Source organism: Gorilla gorilla, chromosome 4 (genome assembly GCF_029281585.2).
Source record: "Gorilla gorilla gorilla isolate KB3781 chromosome 4, NHGRI_mGorGor1-v2.1_pri, whole genome shotgun sequence".
NCBI lineage: Eukaryota > Metazoa > Chordata > Mammalia > Primates > Hominidae > Gorilla > Gorilla gorilla.
Window position 1 is genome coordinate 144,923,996 of NC_073228.2, and position 21,034 is coordinate 144,945,029.

The 21,034-nt window shown below is 40.6% G+C and overlaps 2 protein-coding genes across 2 annotated transcripts; both read left to right on the plus strand.

Moving 5' to 3' along the window:
* The first annotated feature begins 5,960 nt into the window (after window positions 1-5,960).
* Window positions 5,961-10,998, plus strand: PCDHB2 (protocadherin beta 2). The gene has a single exon (XM_055389224.2). The coding sequence runs from the start codon at window positions 6,783-6,785 to the stop codon at window positions 9,177-9,179; it is 2,397 nt and encodes a 798-aa protein (XP_055245199.2). The 5' UTR covers window positions 5,961-6,782; the 3' UTR covers window positions 9,180-10,998.
* Window positions 10,999-11,113: 115 nt separating this feature from the next.
* On the plus strand, window positions 11,114-20,057 carry LOC101125684 (protocadherin beta-3). Its single transcript, XM_063706821.1, has one exon. The coding sequence runs from the start codon at window positions 12,635-12,637 to the stop codon at window positions 15,023-15,025; it is 2,391 nt and encodes a 796-aa protein (XP_063562891.1). The 5' UTR covers window positions 11,114-12,634; the 3' UTR covers window positions 15,026-20,057.
* The last annotated feature ends 977 nt before the right edge of the window (window positions 20,058-21,034 follow it).

Genomic DNA, 21,034 nt, shown 5'->3' on the forward strand with positions numbered 1-21,034 from the left:
TTAACTATCATGATATTGGATGGTGGGTCCCCACATAGATCCAAATCTGCATTGGTCTTCACCAAAGTTGTGAGTTATCAGTGATTTTACTCAGCTGTAATATATAGTAGTTCAGTACAGTAATCCCAGAAAAAAAGTTTTTCCTCCCTGGCTATCACTTTTCTATCAGGAATTTGGATACAAGGTATAATATAAAACTATCTTTAAGGTTTTACCGGGCTACTGAAGACTTAATGAAAACTTTAATAAAGCGTTTACATTGGTATAAAAGTACCAAAAGCAAACCCATCACTCAAACCCATAAATTCCAAGGCTATACTAATCTACAGTGTGGATTCTGAGATCATCAATAATTAAAGACTCTAGAAAATGTAACTTCTTGATGTAAAAGACAGTCCACTCCTAATCATCATGTCATCATTTATGAACTAGGTCCCAAGGAGCCATATCTGCTTTAAGACCATATCTGCTGTTTCCTGTGTTTCAGATCCAGACCACAGAAAAAAAAATAGATATTTGGGCTTCATAATACCACCCTCCCTTCACCCTAAAGCCTTCAATAGAGGTAGATTAAAGACAAGTACAATTCTATGATTACTGCCAGAGATCTGGAGTTACTGTAAGCTGAAAGGAAACAATATAACCAGGTCTTCATTTTCACCAAACTGCCTCTGCGCTTATCAAGTATGAAAACACAGCCCTAGAGTGTGCATTTTAGCAGCACACTGCCATAAACAGAGACTTAGAAAGACACCCAAGTAACTTATTTGCTTCTGGTTTCCCAGGATGTGCAGTACTCCATGACAGTGGACACAAAGAATCTGTTTGTAAGGCCCATAAGAGTCAAGTTCTGTATGAGAGAAACAGACACTACTACTACCATGAGCTAGCAGCATGGTGTTGGTGTGGTTGGTAATATTTGATGGCAATGGCAATTCTCCTTTGTGTTATATTTAATGCAGAACGGATTATGTGATGTTCAAGGTGGTGGCAGTAGGAGACTAGGTCTGGAAGGTCTTCATGTCCTATCAGTTACTCAAAGACTTGAGTCTCCATCTGTATAGCATGTTAGCCCAATACTGGGAAGTGTGCACACTAGGTTTGTGAGTGATGGTAATCTAGCCAATCATAGACTTCAGGTTATGGTCAAGGACACTGAGATGCCACCTATGTATTCCAGATTCAGACAACAACTGCTGCTGGTCAACTGTTTCTTTCAGCTCTACTGGCTACATCTTGACAGACCTCAGGAATATGGGGTCTGTCACTTAGATTCCTCACTTAGCATATACTATGGTTTTAGTATTCCTTTGTTTTCTTGTTGGCCTGCTTCTTTTCACAGTAGATGTTCAAATAATTACTCTGATATGAAAATATATATTATAATTTTCAATTATTTCCTTATATTTCTTTAGCATATCTAAATTGATTATTTATGCTTTGTATTTTGTAGTCAGAGTTTCAGGTTTCTTCCCCTCACCCCATATTCTTTGCCCTCTCTACACCTTTGGATTTCTTCATTATTTACTAATTTTCGATATTGTATTTAGCCATATTATTTTCTTTTTTCTTTTTTTTTTTTTTTTTGAGATGGAGTCTCGCTCTGTTGCCCAGGCTGGAGTGCAGTGGCGCCATCTCAGCTCACTGCAAGCTCTGCCTCCCGGGTTCACGCCATTCTCCTGCCTCAGCCTCCCGAGTAGCGGGGACTCCAGGCGCCTGCCACCACGCCTGGCTAATTTTTTGTATTTTTAGTAGAGACAGGGTTTCACCGTGTTAGCTAGGATGGTCTCGATGTCCTGACCTCGTGATCCACCTGCCTTGGCCTCCCAAAGTGCTGGGATTACAGGCATGAGCCACAGCACCCAGTCCATATTTTCTTTTAAAGTAAAATTTCAATAGTGATCTTAGTGAAAATTCAATCATCTACCAGATTACCTAAACCTGATTTAAGTTTTAACCTATTTTAATCATAAAAAAAAGTCTGAGATTTTTGGAAGAGGTCATACCTCTGTCTCTCTCATCTCTATTTCCATCTATATCTGTCTATCTAGCTTTATCTGCAGTCCTGGTCAAGATTTTTATTTTCAAGGGGACAGATTGTCCTAATAGACTCTGATGGTTCTCCTTAAACAAAACTGGGCAAGATTCTTGTGCAGGTATCATTTTAAAAACCTTTTCTTGCTTATTTGTACTGTGGGAAGAGAATAAACAACACCATTTCCCCTTTTTGAGTTATATTTATTTCTTGTTTCACTTGCTTGTTTGTTTGTTGTTGTTGTTGTTGTTGTTGTTTGAGACAGGGTGTCGCTCTGTCACCCAAGCTGGAGTGCAGTGGTGTGATCTCGGCTTACTGCAACCTCTGCCTCCAGGGCACAAGTGATGCTAACACCCCAGCCCCCTATGTAGCTGGGACTATGGGCGTGAGCCACCACACCTGGCTGATTTTTTTTTTTTTTTTGGTAGACATGGGGCTTTGCCACATTGCAGGCTGGTCTTCAAAACTCCTGGACTCAAGCAATCCACCCATCTTGGACTCCCAAAGTGCTGGGATTACAGGTGTGAGCCACCACGTGTAGCCGACCTTTATTTTGAAATCTTGTTTGCTTGAGCTTCATGAAATGTATGTCTTGATAGATTATGGGGAAACTTATTTGTATCCTCAATAAGGTAAAAGTAAATTAGTTGAATATGCCCCCAATTTTCACACTAGATTAGGGTAATAAACTATGCCAGAACACTCCCTTCTTGTCCTAGAATATTTCTCTTATATTTTCTGCAGAATCTTAGTGTTAGATCACTGAAAACCCCTCCTTCTTCTGCCATCTTATGGCTGAGTAAGTAAAGCCAGCTTGTGGGCAGAAGGCATTGAAAGGCTGAAGATCCCTCTCTATTGAAAGAGGGATACTAGTGGGGATAATATCTCCATATCATTTGGCATTATCTTTGATAGGAAAATGGTCATGTAAATCCCTTTGACTACCCTTTCTCCTAATTCTTGTAATTTTCATCTCATGGCAGTCAAAAGATCAAATCACCCTTTAGTCCAAAAAAGAGAGAGGCAAGCTTAATTATGACAGATACTCAAACAATGTGTTCTTATTTATTTTTTGAATGGCTGTACTTTTGTAATAAGACTGTAATGACTTGCTTTCATTTTTAGTATGTTTTTGAAAATATTTTTCTATTCCTGCATATGAAATTATTTGTGTAACATTTTAATATGTTAGATTTTATGAAATGAATCTTCAAAATTATGAAAGTGACTCCTAGGATAATGTCTCTGCCTGTGCAGCGTATGAAAAGTAAAGTGAAACCTAAGAAATTAAACCTACTGTAATAACATAATTTTTAAATTATGCAATAGATTCCCCTCATTACAATATAAATAATTACTATATGTAAACATATTTCATTCAGACATAAATATGCTATAAATTCTAATCTAATATATATGATTCCTTATTAAAGGAGATTAAGAAAATAAGAGCATTTGTAAAGAAGGAAGGTGTATTCTCATCAAGGTTTAAGAAAATAAATGATTTAAAATAGCATAGCGGATATAATGCATTTAAAGCTGGAAACCTATATACAAATATAAAATATTGGTGTTGGTTATATAATCTTTGAAAAAGAGAAACTTACTTTTATTTCTAGGTGTGTTAATAGCATTGAAATGAAGGATGGGTAAAACCTTCTGAATTGTGAGGACACATGACAACATGAGAGGTTTTAAATTTTTTTTCACAATAAAACCTAATGTGTTCTTGGTTATTGTATCCTCTGAAATATCTTAGATATTAAGTTTTCTATTCTCCAGCTTGTGAGAGGAGATTATGTTATTTTCTTCATATTACCTATTTTCCTCTCCTTTATGTTATCCCAAATTAACCATAACTGCTTTAGTTCAGAAAACCTGTCCAAAGGAAATAGCCATATACCTGGTTAAATGTAAAATTTCGAGTAACCTACCAGTTATAATCTGCCTGTATGATATAACTGATCTTCACTACATCTATTTCAGACCCTAATCAGGTTTTGCAGCTTCTATAAAAAGCTGTTTTTAAAGACTTGGACCTTGGGTGTTATTCACCTCAATGAATTTATTTAATGCTCAATGTCAATGAATTAACATATTTTGAATTATTATAACATCCATAATCATGGAAAGCAAAAAATAATATCAACAGGTAGAGATAGACATTTGTTTTCTAAATGTTAAGAAAAGGAACCTGTGATTATCCTTTTTTTAGCCAGTTACAAGATGATAAATGGAGCTTTTTAAAATATTATGCTATTGTTACATTTAATAAATCATCCAGTCCAGTTTTCTGAAAATACAGGGGATAGAAGAACAGGTTAAATGATACCACGAGGAAACAATCAAATTTGGAATGTAGGACATCCTACAAAACAACTAGTCTGGACACTTCAGAAATCTAATGTCATTAAAGATGGGGGAGTATTCTAGAGTAAATAGATCTAATACCCAAATACAATTATCAAAGTTGGTTGAAAAAGTTTCTAAGACATTCTTTATAACAAATAGTTAAAAAAGTAAGTGCATTTGTCAAAGGAACTTGAGTGAGTGTGAATTCTTATCAAAATTGAGGAAAAGATAATGGAAAGACAGTGAAATGTGATTGGGGCTGGATTTTAGATAACTGTAGAATTTTTTTAAATTTTCTTAGGTATGATAGTACCATTATGATTATATGAGATAATATTATAATTATGTGATACCTGCTGAAATATTTAGAGGTGAAATATGATGTCTGCAAGTTACTTTCATATGAGTCATCAGAAAAGTGGGTGTGTGTACAGAATAAGATAGAACAAATACGGTAAAATATAAACAATTGTTAAGTTTGGATGGAGGTTAGAGTTGTAGTTTATGTATAGTTCTTTTAACTGTTCTATATATTTAATTTTTTTCTTCATCCCCCAATTTTTTAACCCAATGGATCTTTTAGAGACACATCCTAATATTTATTATTATTATTTTGAGATGGAGTCTCGCTTTGTCACCAGGCTTGGAGTGCAATGGCGTGATCTCAGCTCACTGCAATCTCCGCCTCCCGGGTTCAAGTGATTCTCCTGCCTCAGCCTCCCAAGTAGCTGGGATTACAGACACCCATCACCATGCCTGGCTAATTTTTTTTCTATTTTTAGTAGAGATGGGGTTTCACCAGGTTGGCCAGGATGGTCTTGATCTCTTGACCTCGTGATCTGCCTGCCTCGGTCTCCCAAAGTAAAATTATTTTTTAAAGCAGCCTTAGATTTTACAGAAAATTGAGCAAATAGTACAAACAGTTCCCCTCACATACCGATTTTCTCCCACTCAAAGTTTCCCTGTTATCAAAATCTTGCATTACTGTGGTACATTTGTTACAATTGATGAGCCAATACTGGTAAATTATTAACTAAATTTCATAGTCTAGTGTTCACTCTTTGTGTTGTATAGTTCTGTGGATTTTGACAACGGCATAATGTCATGTATCTACCATTGTAGTATCGTGAAGTACCCCGTGTTTAACCTCTTCATTCCCCCTCCCTCTTCTTCCTAGCTATCACTTGTCTTTTAAATGTCTCTATAATTTGGCCTTTTTCAGAGTATCATGTAATTTGAATTATACAGTATCATTGCCTTTTCAGACTGGATTCTTTCACTGAGAAATATGCATTTAAGTTTCCTTCATGTCATTCTGTGGCTTGATAACTTATTTCTTTATATTAACATTAAAAAAGAAACAAAAAGACAAAATTAAAAAACCTAACAACAAACAATGACATATATACCTTGTTTGGAAGCAGATTGAAGAAACCATCACTGAAAAGACATTTTTAAAGATAATTGGGGAAACTGGAATATTTACTGGCTATTTAATATTATGAAATTGCTCTTTGCTAGATGTGGTAATTGAATTGAGGTTATGCTGAAAGTTCTCCTAGGCATTAGAAAGGAAAATAATATTGATACATTTACAATAAGGAAATATCTGGCTGCTCTTGGAGAGTTTCATGAGGCTCAGACACATCAAAGTTCAGGAAAATGTGAAGTGGGAGCAGTGCAAAGAAAGAAATATGAGTAAGGAGACTATTTCAGTGCCCATTAAAATACTCTTATTTGGATTCTGTGCTTTTCCTGGGTCTCTGTTTTTCAGCTGGGTTTGAGTGTGATGATGGTAATCTAACCACCACTGAGTTGCACACATGCCCAAACTCTGAATAAAAATAGAACTTTCTTAGTCTAAGCCTTCTTTCCGAAGCATGCTAGGACTGAGATCACTCCCTTCCAGGTTCTGAAATTTATTTTTCCTAGTTTGAAAAAAGAAAAAAAAAGCTTGGATTTGTGAGGGAAGTGAAGATTTATTTATTCTTGCTCTGTCTCTATGGGTGCAATGAAGAGCCTTTCGAAACGCCAATAAGACTTCGGTACACTGAGAGACACTACTTGAAAATACTGAATTTCGATTGCCATCAGCCTGAAAGAAAGCACTGGGATTTTCTTAAAGTTTAGGAGAAAATAAATACTCGGAAGAGACGCGGGGTGGCGCTGCAGCCTTAGAAGTAGCAGAAACAAAGCACCCAGCCGACGCTTCCTTACCCAGATACTCAGCTAAAGAAGCAGCAAGCAGGAAGAGGAGGCTTTCTAAGGCGGTCGCTCCGGGAAATCCGGGCCCTAGGATTGTCCACTCATCCCCGTATCAGCGAGATACGGGGAGATAGAGTCAGCGACAACGTGAGCCAGGGCTGGAGCACGTTTGGTGAGAGACCAGAAAGCAATGGAGGCCGGAGAGGGGAAGGAGCGCGTTCCGAAACAAAGGCAAGTCCTGATATTCTTTGTTTTGCTGGGCATAGCTCAGGCTAGTTGCCAGCCTAGGCACTATTCAGTGGCCGAGGAAACGGAGAGTGGCTTCTTTGTGGCCAATTTGTTAAAAGACCTGGGGCTGGAGATAGGAGAACTTGCTGTGAGGGGGGCCAGGGTCGTTTCCAAAGGAAAAAAAATGCATTTGCAGTTCGATAGGCAGACCGGGGATTTGTTGTTAAATGAGAAATTGGACCGGGAGGAGCTGTGCGGCCCCACAGAGCCCTGTGTCCTACCTTTCCAGGTGTTACTAGAAAATCCCTTGCAGTTTTTTCAGGCAGAGCTACGGATTAGGGACATAAATGATCATTCCCCAGTTTTCCTAGACAAAGAAATACTTTTGAAAATTCCAGAAAGTATCACTCCTGGAACTACTTTCTTAATAGAACGTGCCCAGGACTTGGATGTAGGAACCAACAGTCTCCAAAATTACACAATCAGTCCCAATTTCCACTTTCATCTTAATTTACAAGACAGTCTCGATGGCATAATATTACCACAGCTGGTGCTGAACAGAGCCCTGGATCGCGAGGAGCAGCCTGAGATCAGGTTAACCCTCACAGCGCTAGATGGCGGGAGTCCACCCAGGTCCGGCACGGCCCTGGTACGGATTGAAGTTGTGGACATCAATGACAACGTCCCAGAGTTTGCAAAGCTGCTCTATGAGGTGCAGATCCCGGAGGACAGCCCCGTTGGATCCCAGGTTGCCATCGTCTCTGCCAGGGATTTAGACATTGGAACTAATGGAGAAATATCTTATGCATTTTCCCAAGCATCTGAAGACATTCGCAAAACGTTTCGATTAAATGCAAAATCGGGAGAACTGCTTTTAAGACAGAAACTGGATTTCGAATCCATCCAGACGTACACAGTAAATATTCAGGCGACAGATGGTGGGGGCCTATCTGGAACTTGTGTGGTATTTGTCCAAGTGATGGATTTGAATGACAATCCTCCGGAACTGACTATGTCGACACTTATCAATCAGATCCCAGAAAACTTGCAGGACACCCTCATTGCTGTATTCAGCGTTTCAGATCCTGACTCCGGAGACAACGGAAGGATGATGTGCTCCATCCAAGATGATCTTCCTTTTTTCTTGAAACCTTCTGTTGAGAACTTTTACACTCTGGTGATAAGCACGGCCCTGGACCGGGAGACCAGATCCGAATACAACATCACCATCACCGTCACCGACTTCGGGACACCCAGGCTGAAAATCGAGTACAACATAACCGTGCTGGTCTCCGACGTCAATGACAACGCTCCCGCCTTCACCCAAACCTCCTACACCCTGTTCGTCCGCGAGAACAACAGCCCCGCCCTGCACATCGGCAGTGTCAGCGCCACAGACAGAGACTCAGGCACCAACGCCCAGGTCACCTACTCGCTGCTGCCGCCCCAGGACCTGCACCTGCCCCTCACCTCCCTGGTCTCCATCAACGCGGACAACGGCCACCTGTTCGCTCTCCAGTCGCTGGACTACGAGGCCCTGCAGGCGTTCGAGTTCCGCGTGGGCGCCGCTGACCGCGGCTCCCCGGCGTTGAGCAGCGAGGCGCTGGTGCGCGTGCTGGTGCTGGACGCCAACGACAACTCGCCCTTCGTGCTGTACCCGCTGCAGAACGGCTCCGCACCCTGCACCGAGCTGGTGCCCCGGGCGGCCGAGCCGGGCTACCTGGTGACCAAGGTGGTGGCGGTGGACGGCGACTCGGGCCAGAACGCCTGGCTGTCGTACCAGCTGCTCAAGGCCACGGAGCCCGGGCTGTTCGGCATGTGGGCGCACAATGGCGAGGTGCGCACCGCCAGGCTGCTGAGCGAGCGCGACGCGGCCAAGCACAGGCTGGTGGTGCTGGTCAAGGACAATGGCGAGCCTCCGCGCTCGGCCACCGCCACGCTGCACGTGCTCCTGGTGGACGGCTTCTCCCAGCCCTACCTGCCGCTCCCGGAGGCGGCCCCGGCCCAGGCCCAGGCCGACTTGCTCACCGTCTACCTTGTGGTGGCGTTGGCCTCGGTGTCTTCGCTCTTCCTCTTCTCGGTGCTCCTGTTCGTGGCGGTGCGGCTGTGCAGGAGGAGCAGGGCGGCCTCGGTGGGTCGCTGCTCGGTGCCCGAGGGCCCCTTTCCAGGGCATCTGGTGGACGTGAGCGGCACCGGGACCCTGTCCCAGAGCTACCAATACGAGGTGTGTCTGACTGGAGGCTCCGGGACAAATGAGTTCAAGTTCCTGAAGCCAATTATCCCCAACTTCGTTGCTCAGAGTGCAGAGAGGGTTAGCGAGGCAAATCCCAGTTTCAGGAAGAGCTTTGAATTCAGTTAAGTGTTAATAAGGATCTACTGAGCCTCGTCTTAGTTAATCTGTGGAAAGTCCTTTTTTACTGCTTTGCCCATTGGAGGTGTCTCCTTTTATTAGAAAGTAACCATCTTATTCCAATTCTATGCATGTTACTGGTATTTATAAATGTATGAGTTTTTTTGCGGTATAATGAATGTAAATTTTCTTTGTATTCTAATTGTTGGTTAGTTTCATTGCAATTTAATTGCATTTAAAGTGTAAAAGTAAATTTTGTATTTTCAGAAATCTTTAAGTTAGAGCATCTTTTCCAGACCTCACAGTCCATGGTCCTAGATAATTTTGAAGTCCTACATTTGAAAATATTTGTTATCATTACATGAGTTATATTTTCCAGCCCAGAATATTTGTGTTTTTTATATCCTCTTAGGCTAGTGTAAATTCTATCCTGTGAATTCACATTGGCTAACCCTTTAAATAGGTATATTTATGAATAATATAGCAAGCACCGTCCTTACGTTTTTCAATATATGTACTTTTTTTTTTTTGAGATGGAGTTTTGCACTTGTTGCTCAGGCTGTAGTGGAGTGCAATGGCGCAATCTCGGCTCGCCGCAACCTCTGCCTCCCGGGTTCAAGCGATTCTCCTGCCTCAGCCTCCCAAGTAGCTGGGATTACAGGCATGCATCATTATGCCCGGCTAATTTTGTATTTTTAGTAGAGACAGGGTTTCTCCATGTTGGTCAGGTTGGTCTTGAACTCCTGACCTTAGGTGATCTGCCCACCTCAGCCTCCCAAAGTGCTGGGATTACAGGCGTGAGCCACCGCTCCCCAGTCCAATATGTATACTTCTTTCAAGTGTTGACATATGAAAAGTATTAGTCTTTAGAGATTGTAAGAATTTTAACTGTTGGATTCTTCAAGGCATTAACATCATAAGTACTCTAATAAATTTTTGTCAAAAGTCAATCATTAATATTCGAAAATGTAGATAAATAATACATGTCTAGCAGTTTTCAAAGGCATGCTAATTCATCATGATTTCTCTTTCAAATAGTTTTTTTAAGAGCCCTCTGCTTATTCCAGTCCCCCCCTTTAAAATCTTTTTAAATTATTAATAACCTATTAACTTTGAGCACTTCATTAAAATCCAAAAAATTTGAGGGAGTACATGTCTTTGTCCTTGACCTTTAGAACTCTCAAACATAGCTTGGTATTGCTGTTTTTAAAATTTTCTGGAGCATTTAGGATTCACTTAGAAACAAGCCTTTAGGGAGAAAAATGTATCTAGCACCACTCACTCTATTTTTTTGCACTGACTACTTCTATTTTCCCCCTTTCATTTCCCTAGACTTTTCAATGCTTTTTTATAAAGGCGCTTGAGTTCTGTTTCTCAACAGCTCCCTCATTTATTGAATGATTCACACAGTCACTGGAACATTATAGGCTCTTAATAAAATTTTTGAATGACTGAAAGAGAGAAAAGTATTTTACCTGTGATATATTGATATTTAAATAAACTAGAACACTTAAAGGAAAACATTTTGCTGGAATCAAATACTCTTTGGTGTACAATGAATTATAATTTTGTTATTAATTGAATTGGTTACCATTGTTCGAACATGCAGTTATCATTCTGTTGTCGCTTTCCTTCAACATATTTTTACTTTTTCTCTTAATGCTTAAATTGAGCCTCCTTTCCTGTCCACTGGCTTAAGGAATACAGATGGCTTTTAATTTTATTACTTAAATTTCCTTCCATAGTTCCCTAAATGACTCACCCAACTGTTTTCATTTCTTGCAGTTTACTTTCTGATCCATACATTAAAACAAATCTTAATTCTTAATGTTCCTCAGTCTATCTTTATATTTTTATATCATTTTTACATACATTTGAATGAGCTATCCTATTAAAATTTTAATATTAACTTTGAAGGTCTTGTTTTGAGATTAGCAATGGTGTAGAGCGCTGTGTTGGTATCAAAAGTCTCTGATCAACCAACTCATTACCTGTAGGATTTTGGATGAGTCACAAAGTTTCTTTTCTTCTACCCAAATGATAGCAGGTATTTGAATAGCTTGCAGTTATACTCAATATAAAGACATAAAAGTGAAATTGCTGTTATTTTTAGTATCACTAGTATTAAGAGCAAACATTCTTGATAATTGTGTAGAAGTACAAAAGCGGCTACATTGAACACATATTTGCACTGTTTTATTTCTCTACCAACAACCTTGCAATGGCTTCCTTTTGTTCTTAGAATAAAATCCAAGCACCCATTATTTGGCCTTGGTTTACCTTTTCAGCCTTCCTTTCCACTTACTCTTGAGACATTAAGTTTTGTATTCACTGTCCTTCATTCATTATCTCTTAATAGCTATGCTTTGCTCTCTCAGGGCCTTCACACATTCTACAGTCTTAGCCTGGCACACTTCTCCTATTTCACGTTTCAGATTAAATGGTGCACCTTGGGGGAAACTTTCTTAATCACTCTCCATTAAGTTAGGTCCCCATATTGCATACTTTCAGTGCACTCAGTACCTTTTCTATGTAGCACTTTTCACACTGTTTAAACATCTGTTTAAAGACTGTACACCCACTAGATGGAAAATTGTTATAAGATATACAGACATTGTCTTGTTACCACCACTTGCCTAACTTCTACAAACTCAACAATTATCTGTGGAAATAAACTAATACAGATGAAATGAATAATTGTAAATTTGCTCTGAAATAAGAAGAGAAAGCACTTTAAGTGTTCCTTGAGCATGATAATGTGGAAGAAATTAGGTATTTGTAGCCCTCTGGATCCACCTCTGACATGATATATTTTCTTTTTTACTACCTTGCAGGAGGTGTCTTTTCCTTGTATTTTTCTGGTATATGCAATTCGGGCTCATTTCACAAAGTTTAGGAAAAAAAGAAAAACATAAATAGGATAGTGAAGCATGCTATCATCTAGAGCAAAAATCTTTTGAAGTTTGTGTGTAATTATTACAAAAGGGGAGGGGTAAACTAGTATGTGTACACTTCCGTTAAATCGTGTAAATGAGGACTGTACCAGGAAGAATCGCTGCTCGTAGATAAAAGTGCATTTTATTTCCCTAGATTGCATTTATTTAATTCATATAACATGAGAAACTCCTCCAGTAGCGTCAACTAGGGTTGATAAGAATAATCGATAAAGCAAAATAAAAACACCTTCTCCAAGATTTTGTAACTGCAAGCGAACGCATGGTGGCGCTGTTGACTAAGAAGGCGAATTAAACCACAGGCATTGTGCATGCTCGGTGACGCACGGATCCAGTGTGGTAAACCAGCGGTTGAGAGCCCAGGCAGATTTTTGAGCCAGCAAGTCTGAGCCTCTGGAAAGGCTTATTCACTAGGCCGTCTACAAAGGTTGTGGGGCAAAAGACTGTTTCCCAGCGCTGTCTGAGGTTCAGCTTGGCGACATTCCCTGGAAGAGCGTGACGGAAAGTGCAATGGAGGCGGGAGGAGAGCGATTTCTTAGACAAAGGCAAGTCTTGCTTCTCTTTGTTTTTCTGGGAGGGTCTCTGGCTGGGTCCGAGTCAAGACGCTATTCTGTGGCTGAGGAAAAAGAGAGGGGCTTTTTAATAGCCAACCTAGCAAAGGATCTGGGACTAAGGGTAGAGGAACTGGCCGCGAGGGGGGCCCAAGTTGTGTCCAAACGGAACAAACAGCATTTTCAGCTTAGTCATCAGACAGGTGATTTGCTCCTGAATGAGAAATTGGACCGGGAGGAGCTATGCGGCCCCACAGAACCATGCATACTGCATTTTCAGATATTACTGCAAAACCCTTTGCAGTTTGTTACAAACGAGCTCCGTATCATAGATGTAAATGACCATTCTCCGGTATTCTTTGAAAATGAAATGCATCTGAAAATCCTAGAAAGCACTCTGCCAGGAACAGTAATTCCTTTGGGAAATGCTGAGGACTTGGATGTGGGAAGAAACAGCCTCCAAAACTACACTATCACTCCGAATTCCCACTTCCACGTACTCACTCGCAGTCGTAGGGACGGAAGGAAGTACCCGGAACTAGTACTGGATAAAGCGCTCGATCGGGAGGAGCAGCCGGAACTCAGCTTAACGCTCACCGCGCTGGACGGCGGCGCTCCCCGTAGGTCTGGGACAGCCCAGATAAACATCCAGGTCTTAGATATAAACGACAATGCACCAGAATTTGCACAGCCGCTCTATGAGGTTGCAGTTCTAGAGAATACCCCCGTTAACTCTGTCATTGTCACTGTCTCGGCTTCTGACTTAGATACAGGAAGTTTTGGGACAATATCATATGCATTTTTTCATGCTTCTGAAGAAATTCGCAAAACTTTTCAGCTAAATCCAATTACTGGTGATATGCAACTGGTCAAATATTTGAATTTTGAAGCGATTAATAGTTATGAAGTCGACATCGAGGCCAAGGATGGCGGAGGCCTATCCGGAAAGTCTACAGTCATAGTCCAGGTGGTTGATGTCAACGACAACCCACCGGAACTGACCTTGTCTTCAGTAAACAGCCCTATTCCTGAGAACTCGGGAGAGACTGTACTGGCTGTTTTCAGTGTTTCTGATCTAGACTCTGGAGACAACGGAAGAGTGATGTGTTCCATTGAGAACAATCTCCCCTTCGTCCTGAAACCATCTGTCGAGAATTTTTACACCCTAGTGTCAGAAGGCGCGCTGGACAGAGAGACCAGATCCGAGTACAACATTACCATCACCATCACTGACTTGGGGACACCCAGGCTGAAAACCAAGTACAACATAACCGTGCTGGTCTCCGACGTCAATGACAACGCCCCCGCCTTCACCCAAACCTCCTACACCCTGTTCGTCCGCGAGAACAACAGCCCCGCCCTGCACATCGGCAGCGTCAGCGCCACAGACAGAGACTCGGGCACCAACGCCCAGGTCACCTACTCGCTGCTGCCGCCCCAGGACCTGCACCTGCCCCTCTCTTCTCTGGTCTCCATCAACGCGGACAACGGCCACCTGTTTGCCCTCAGGTCGCTGGACTACGAGGCCCTGCAGGCGTTCGAGTTCCGCGTGGGCGCCACAGACCGCGGCTCCCCGGCGCTGAGCAGCGAGGCGCTGGTGCGCGTGCTGGTGCTGGACGCCAACGACAACTCGCCCTTCGTGCTGTACCCACTGCAGAACGGCTCCGCGCCCTGCACCGAGCTGGTGCCCCGGGCGGCCGAGCCGGGCTACCTGGTGACCAAGGTGGTGGCGGTGGACGGCGACTCGGGCCAGAACGCCTGGCTGTCGTACCAGCTGCTCAAGGCCACGGAGCCCGGGCTGTTCGGCGTGTGGGCGCACAATGGCGAGGTGCGCACCGCCAGGCTGCTGAGCGAGCGCGACGCGGCCAAGCACAGGCTGGTGGTGCTGGTCAAGGACAATGGCGAGCCTCCGCGCTCGGCCACCGCCACGCTGCACGTGCTCCTGGTGGACGGCTTCTCCCAGCCCTACCTGCCTCTCCCGGAGGCGGCCCCGGCCCAGGCCCAGGCCGACTCGCTCACCGTCTACCTTGTGGTGGCGTTGGCCTCGGTGTCTTCGCTCTTCCTCTTCTCGGTGCTCCTGTTCGTGGCGGTGCGGCTGTGCAGGAGGAGCAGGGCGGCCTCGGTGGGTCGCTGCTCGGTGCCCGAGGGCCCCTTTCCAGGGCATCTGGTGGACGTGAGCGGCACCGGGACCCTGTCCCAGAGCTACCAATACGAGGTGTGTCTAACTGGAGGCTCCGGGACAAATGAGTTCAAGTTCCTGAAGCCAATTATCCCCAACTTCGTTGCTCAGAGTGCAGAGAGGGTTAGCGAGGCAAATCCCAGTTTCAGGAAGAGCTTTGAATTCAGTTAAGTGTTAATAAGGATCTACTGAGCCTCGTCTTAGTTAATCTGTGGAAAGTCCTTTTTTACTGCTTTGCCCATTGGAGAGGTCTTTTTTGGTCTGGTTCAAGGCAAGTAGCAAGAATAGAGCAAAATTTCAAATCCAGGGATGGCTTAGGTTTCATTAACAGTACTGGAAAGTAGTTGTGTGGCTCTGAATGTTTTGTATTTCAATCAAGAATCCTTAGTCGATAGAACATTTTGTTTATATATTGATTCTACTCTTTCTGTAGTTAATCCTTGCATATTCTCCTTTCATCCTGGCTTGCCAACGCAGTCTTAATTCCGCCTTTTTTTTTCTAATGGGGAGCAAAAAGAAATTCACTGTCTTTTAATAGTGATTTCAAATAGCTTATTAAAATAACTCCATTCAAATTTTACATTATAAAGCAATGTAGAGAGAGTTCCAAACCACTAATTTTATAATTTCCCTTGTTGAATATATTCATATAATGTGTTCTATAATATGCCCAAAGCAGCTTTGTCTATGGTTAACAAAGTTTTAAGGATAGACAAGAATGTGTTTTCTTTAATAAATAGTAATATATCATCTTTTTAGGGATATAGTACTCAAATGAAAGTAATTTAGTTCATTTTCTGTGTTGACATTTTCAATTAATATTTCAATATTTTATGTGCTTATATTGGCCAAAATATGGACACAAATATAGACTAATATGGGTAATTACCCTTTGGTTTATCTAAAGTGTGTTCATGATGACTGAGGAAAAAAATTAAACCTATGCCATTTTAAAAACTGACTGTTCTTTTCCATTTGACACAAAAACGTTGTTTAGTAAGACATCTGGTGGAATGACAACTATTTGTTTCATAAATTCTGAGATGTGTTATGAATCTGAGAGACAATTTTTAATTTCAAGAAAATACATCGGTATATGATATCTAAATGCTTCAAGGTAAAAGTGGTGTCCTATCCAGTCCTATTTTATTATCAATACCTACTTGCCACTTGTATGATGATATAGGAGAAAGATATTTTCTTTTTTTCCTGTCTTGGTTCCCTCCTTCAGATTTTAACCTGACATGATTTAGGATTATATATGGTCTTTCTGGGATAGAAACTGTCCATCCTTATCAGCATCCTACCTCCTACAATGTAATTAAAAGAAGATGTACAAGAATAGAAAGTTCTAAAAAGGAGAGGGCAATATCGTTGTGAAACTCTAAATTAGCTACAACTAAGAATAAAATATGGAAGCAACCAAAACATCGAATCTTATGGTTATCTTGAGTAAAATTAAAAAACTTATTTTAAGCGACAAAATATTTAGCTCCTAATTAGGGAAATGTATTAGGAAAAAATTAATTTTCTTCTTACAAGCATTTCCTCACCCACAGAACATCCATATAACTTTCTAGGAATTAAATACTCATGACTAGAGAACAGAGAATTTCTCAAAGATTTTAATAATTCCCCAAAAAGCAAGAGTTTAAGATTGACATGCTTTCAAACATATGTTAAAGTGTAGTTATTATCACACTTAAATGGTGTAATTTTATGTAACAGCATCAAATTCATAAATACTTTTTAAAAAAAATTTTTGAGACAGGGTCTTGCTCTGTTGCCCAGGCTGGAGTGCAGTGGTACAGTCATGGCTCACTGCAGTCTCAATCTCCTGGGCTCAAGGGATCTGACCACCTCAGCCTCCAGAGTAGCTGGGACCATAGGTGTGTGCCACCACACCCAGCTATTTAACAACAAAAAAAATTTATTTGTAGAAATGGGGTTTCCCCATGTTGCCCAGGCTGGTCTGGAACTCCTGTGCTCAAGGGATCCTCCTGCCTCCACTTCCCAAAGTGCTAGGATTAACAGGTATGAACCACCATGCCCAGCCAAATACGTGAATCTTTAATAGTCAGAGGAAAATTAATATAATATTTCCTTTCACTTTAAGTACTTTATAGAGATGTTTGAATCTGGCTGTTTTGGTCAGATATTTTTCTTCTTTGCATACATAGCTGATTTTCCATGAATATCAGGAAAAGGCATAGAATTCTGATCAAGATTTCTCTCTCTTTGATTACCTTAGTCCCAGGTGGTATCAGAGCCAGGGAAGTACTCAACTGTGGAAAATATAGAGGGCAGTTCTTTTGGGGACTAATATGGTATATGATCGGAGACTAAAGTTCAAAAGGCAATATGCTGAGTCATTTAGACACTGAAGATAGAAGAACAGATACCATTTGTAATTTAGTTTTTAGATGTACTGGACTTATACATTGTTGAGAAAATGAATAGAATTTAGCAAAGCCAGAAAAGATAATCTATACTAAATTTGAAGGGGGAAACAATCACATCTTACTCTTGGTTTAAAGCTGCTTCTCTTTCAGGGCAGTTAGAAACCTTTTACCCTTTTATTTAAAGACAACTTCCAAAAACATATTCATCTGGATATTTCATTAAATACAGAACAGAGAGAGTACCACATGTACAGTACTAACTAGTGTTGCCACGTTTTGGAATTCCACAAACTAAATGCCTGGCACAAGGTAAAAGGGTTATTAATAATTTTCTAGTAATTTTTCTTCTAGGCAGGCTAATTCATTATTGTAAAATATTTACAAATCGATCTCACCAGTATTCCAATTATCAAAAAGTAAGAGAAGGAAAAATTTTACTCCCTTCCCTCATTCTAGAATATATAAAATGACCTTACTAGACTCTAAACAACTTGAAGGTAGAGTCTGTTTCTGGTTTATTCACAGTGGTATTTCCAGCAAATAGCACAATGCCTCATTCATAGTAGACGCTCAGTTTATATTTGTTAAATAAATAAATTTTAAATTATTTGGGAAATAAAATAATGTTGTAAGGACTTACAAACTTGTTTATTTGGACCTGATCTACACATTGAATTTTAAAAGAACTATCTGTATTCAGAAAGGGGTGGAGTATGAAGAATAATTCCCTATAGAGCCAATTTTTTATTTAATGTCTCCCTTTGCATCTTGAGACTTGTGGAAACTTGGAGAACTGTAAAATTATGTGTTAATCTCCAAGTCGGTTCCAAATGGAGCTTATTTATATCTTTGATTTCAGGGACAAAGAAGAAATTAAATATAAGACTTTTTTGTACATCAAATTAACTTTCTGAAATTGGTACTTAAATTCTCTGGCCTCTAATTGGTACTTCTGTTGAACTTGGGTTAGTCTTAATGATATCAAGATTAAATAAAATTTGCAAGATCCCAAAGGCTTAAAAATTTTTTTAATAGCCAATCATTCATTTATTTTCAAAACATAATTCTCGATCACATGCACACTCCCTTCTTCTCTTTACAAATACATTAGTTCAGAAATAAATATTTCCTTGACATTCACAATCTAGTTTTTAGCACTGAAAATCAAAGAGATACAAATGAATTTTAAATTTTTATTTGGGGAGTTGTTATAAGACTAAGCTATATTCAAATATCAATCATTAAAACTAGTGAGGCCACTCACTATACCACCATACTTTTCATAAATCTTCGATGAATAAATTCTACTTCCTTACAAAAGAAGACTCTGTTTTAAAAAGGTACCAACTTTTCTATATATTCCCCTACTTTATTCTGGAAATGTCTTTTGCTTCTTAAAGTAATTGTTAGATTTTTTAAGCCAGAAATCTGTTAGTCCTAATTATGAATTATTTTAATGTCAAATATGCATATGGTTAATCAATAGTTTTCTTTATCATAGATTCAAAATTTTAAGCTTATTTTCCTTCCATTCTTTAGGCATTCAACACGTTGATGAAAAGTACAATGTCAGTCTACTTCTCGTTCTTTTATCCATAAACTTCTTTACTCTCTTTTAGATTTTTAAATTTATTCTTGCTGTTCTGATATATATGGTAGGCCCCAACCTGAGGTTCACATAACGTACTGCATTTTTTTCTTTGAGAAATTACAATTTTCTTTTGAAAACTTTCATTTGGCAAGTTTTCACAACTATTTGTTCTTGTTTTAAAATTGCTATTTCCTTCTTTGTTGTTTGAGTCTTTTACGTTTAAGTTCTTGTCATATTGTTTCGAATTTCAATTTCTTATAGTAGATAAAACAATTCTTTTATTTGTTGAGTCTCTTTTTCATGGTGTTAATCTTCATTTGCTTGGTGATATTTTATTGAGAACTTATCTCTTACTGGAAGCTTCGTTCACAGTAGTACTTGTTTTGACAATCCTGGGGAAGGGAAGAAGGAGAAGAGGGGTCTCAAGGTGGTTTCAGCCCTGGCCTCTGCAAACCCAAGCCTTAATTTAAAAGCTTAGCTCGCCGGGCGCGGTGGCTCACGCCTGTAATCCCAGCACTTTGGGAGCCCGAGGTGGGTGGATCACGAGGTCAAGAGATCAAGACCATCCTGGCTAACATGGTGAAACCCCGTCTCTACTAAAAAATACAAAACATTAGCCGGGCGTGGTGGCACGCGCCTGTAGTCCCAGCTTCTAGGGAGGCTGAGGCAGGAGAATGGCGTGAACCCGGGAGGCGGAGCTTGCAGTGAGCAGAGATCGCCCCACTGCACTCCAGCCTGGGCGAAAGAGCGAGACTCTGTCTCAAAAAAAAAAAAAAAAAAAAAAAAGAAAAGAAAAGAAAAAAAAAAAGAAAAGAAAAAAGCTTAGCTCAACTTTGCCACACCCAGGTAAAAGTTCTGGACCAAGCACTAAAAATATATTTGAGTTGGGACCCATGCTCTTTTGGGTGGTATTGTTCTGCATTTGCTCAATGAGGCAAAAATCTCAGGGAATGTCACTGCTTCTTGGTTGTCACGGTTTCTGCTAAGGCTATAGACATGGAAGCTAATGGAGAAATTTAAAATGTTTCAATCTTCAGAGTAAATAAGTTGATTTTTAGGAAAAGTGAACTGTAACTGAAGCAATTGACACATGGGGACTATATGGAAAACATCATGGTCTGGATTCAAGTTACAGCATTCATGGTAATGCTCAGAAAGATAATAACATACTCCAAGATTCCACTGAAATAGTGGTTGCTATTTTTTTTTTTTAGAAAATAGCTTGGGACTCTGGTGATAATGCAAAATGGGCTTGCTCCTTCCAAGACAATCTCCTCATGAAACCATTTGTCAAAAATTAGTGTTCTGGGACTGGGCACAGTGGCTCATGCCTTTAATCCCAGCACTTAGGGAGGCCGAGACAGGAGGATTGCTTGAGCCCAGGAGTTCAACAACAGCCTGGGAAACATAGTGAGACTCTGTCTCTACAAAAAATTTTAAAAATTGGCTGGGTGTGGTGGCATGCACCTGAGGTCCTAGCTACTGAAGAGGCTGAGGTGGGAGGATCCTCGAGCCCAGGAAGTTGAGGCTGCAGCAAGCCATGATCATGCTGTAGCCTGGGTAATACAGCCAGACTCTATCTCAAAAAATAAAATTATTTTGGCAACAGAGAAGTCAGGGCTCTGCACCATCTCTTACTAGGGTGGAATCTAACATGCAGAAATATAGCACAACATAATCACACTGTTCTTCAACACTGTCAACAATTCCCTGACCCAAACCTCATGTACCTTATTAATTCACAATAAAAAAAAAGTCCTACTCAGAATGATGATAGTATCACTGCCAAAAACAGAGACTATCTAGGGACTAATACCTAAGTCACTTTCCCACAGCTGCCCAAAGATGTATTCCTCAGCCCTCTCTTGGTATCCATCTGCATGGACAATGGAACCTGTGTGCTTTGATGTCCCTGGTTTTTGAGATTCTTGAAGAGTTTGAGTTCTAAATGTGTCTGGAGCTTTCTGGAGTTGAACATCAAGATGTGGAGATCCTGGATGACACACAACTATAATAGCTAGATAACAAACAAAATTTATTATAAAGCAATTCTATATTGTGTACTGAGCTGTCCAGGTAGAAAAAAAGTGGTAACCCAGTGATGACTTGGGCTAGAACTCATGACTATTTTATTGGTGATTCGAGGCCTCAGAGCCCTGGATGTTAGCATGTAGGCCCACAGCCTGG

Coding starts and splice junctions, on each gene's coding strand:
- PCDHB2 (XM_055389224.2), top strand. CDS start 6,783: ATGGAGGCCGGAGAGGGGAAGGAGCGCGTTCCGAAACAAAGGCAAGTC.
- LOC101125684 (XM_063706821.1), top strand. CDS start 12,635: ATGGAGGCGGGAGGAGAGCGATTTCTTAGACAAAGGCAAGTCTTGCTT.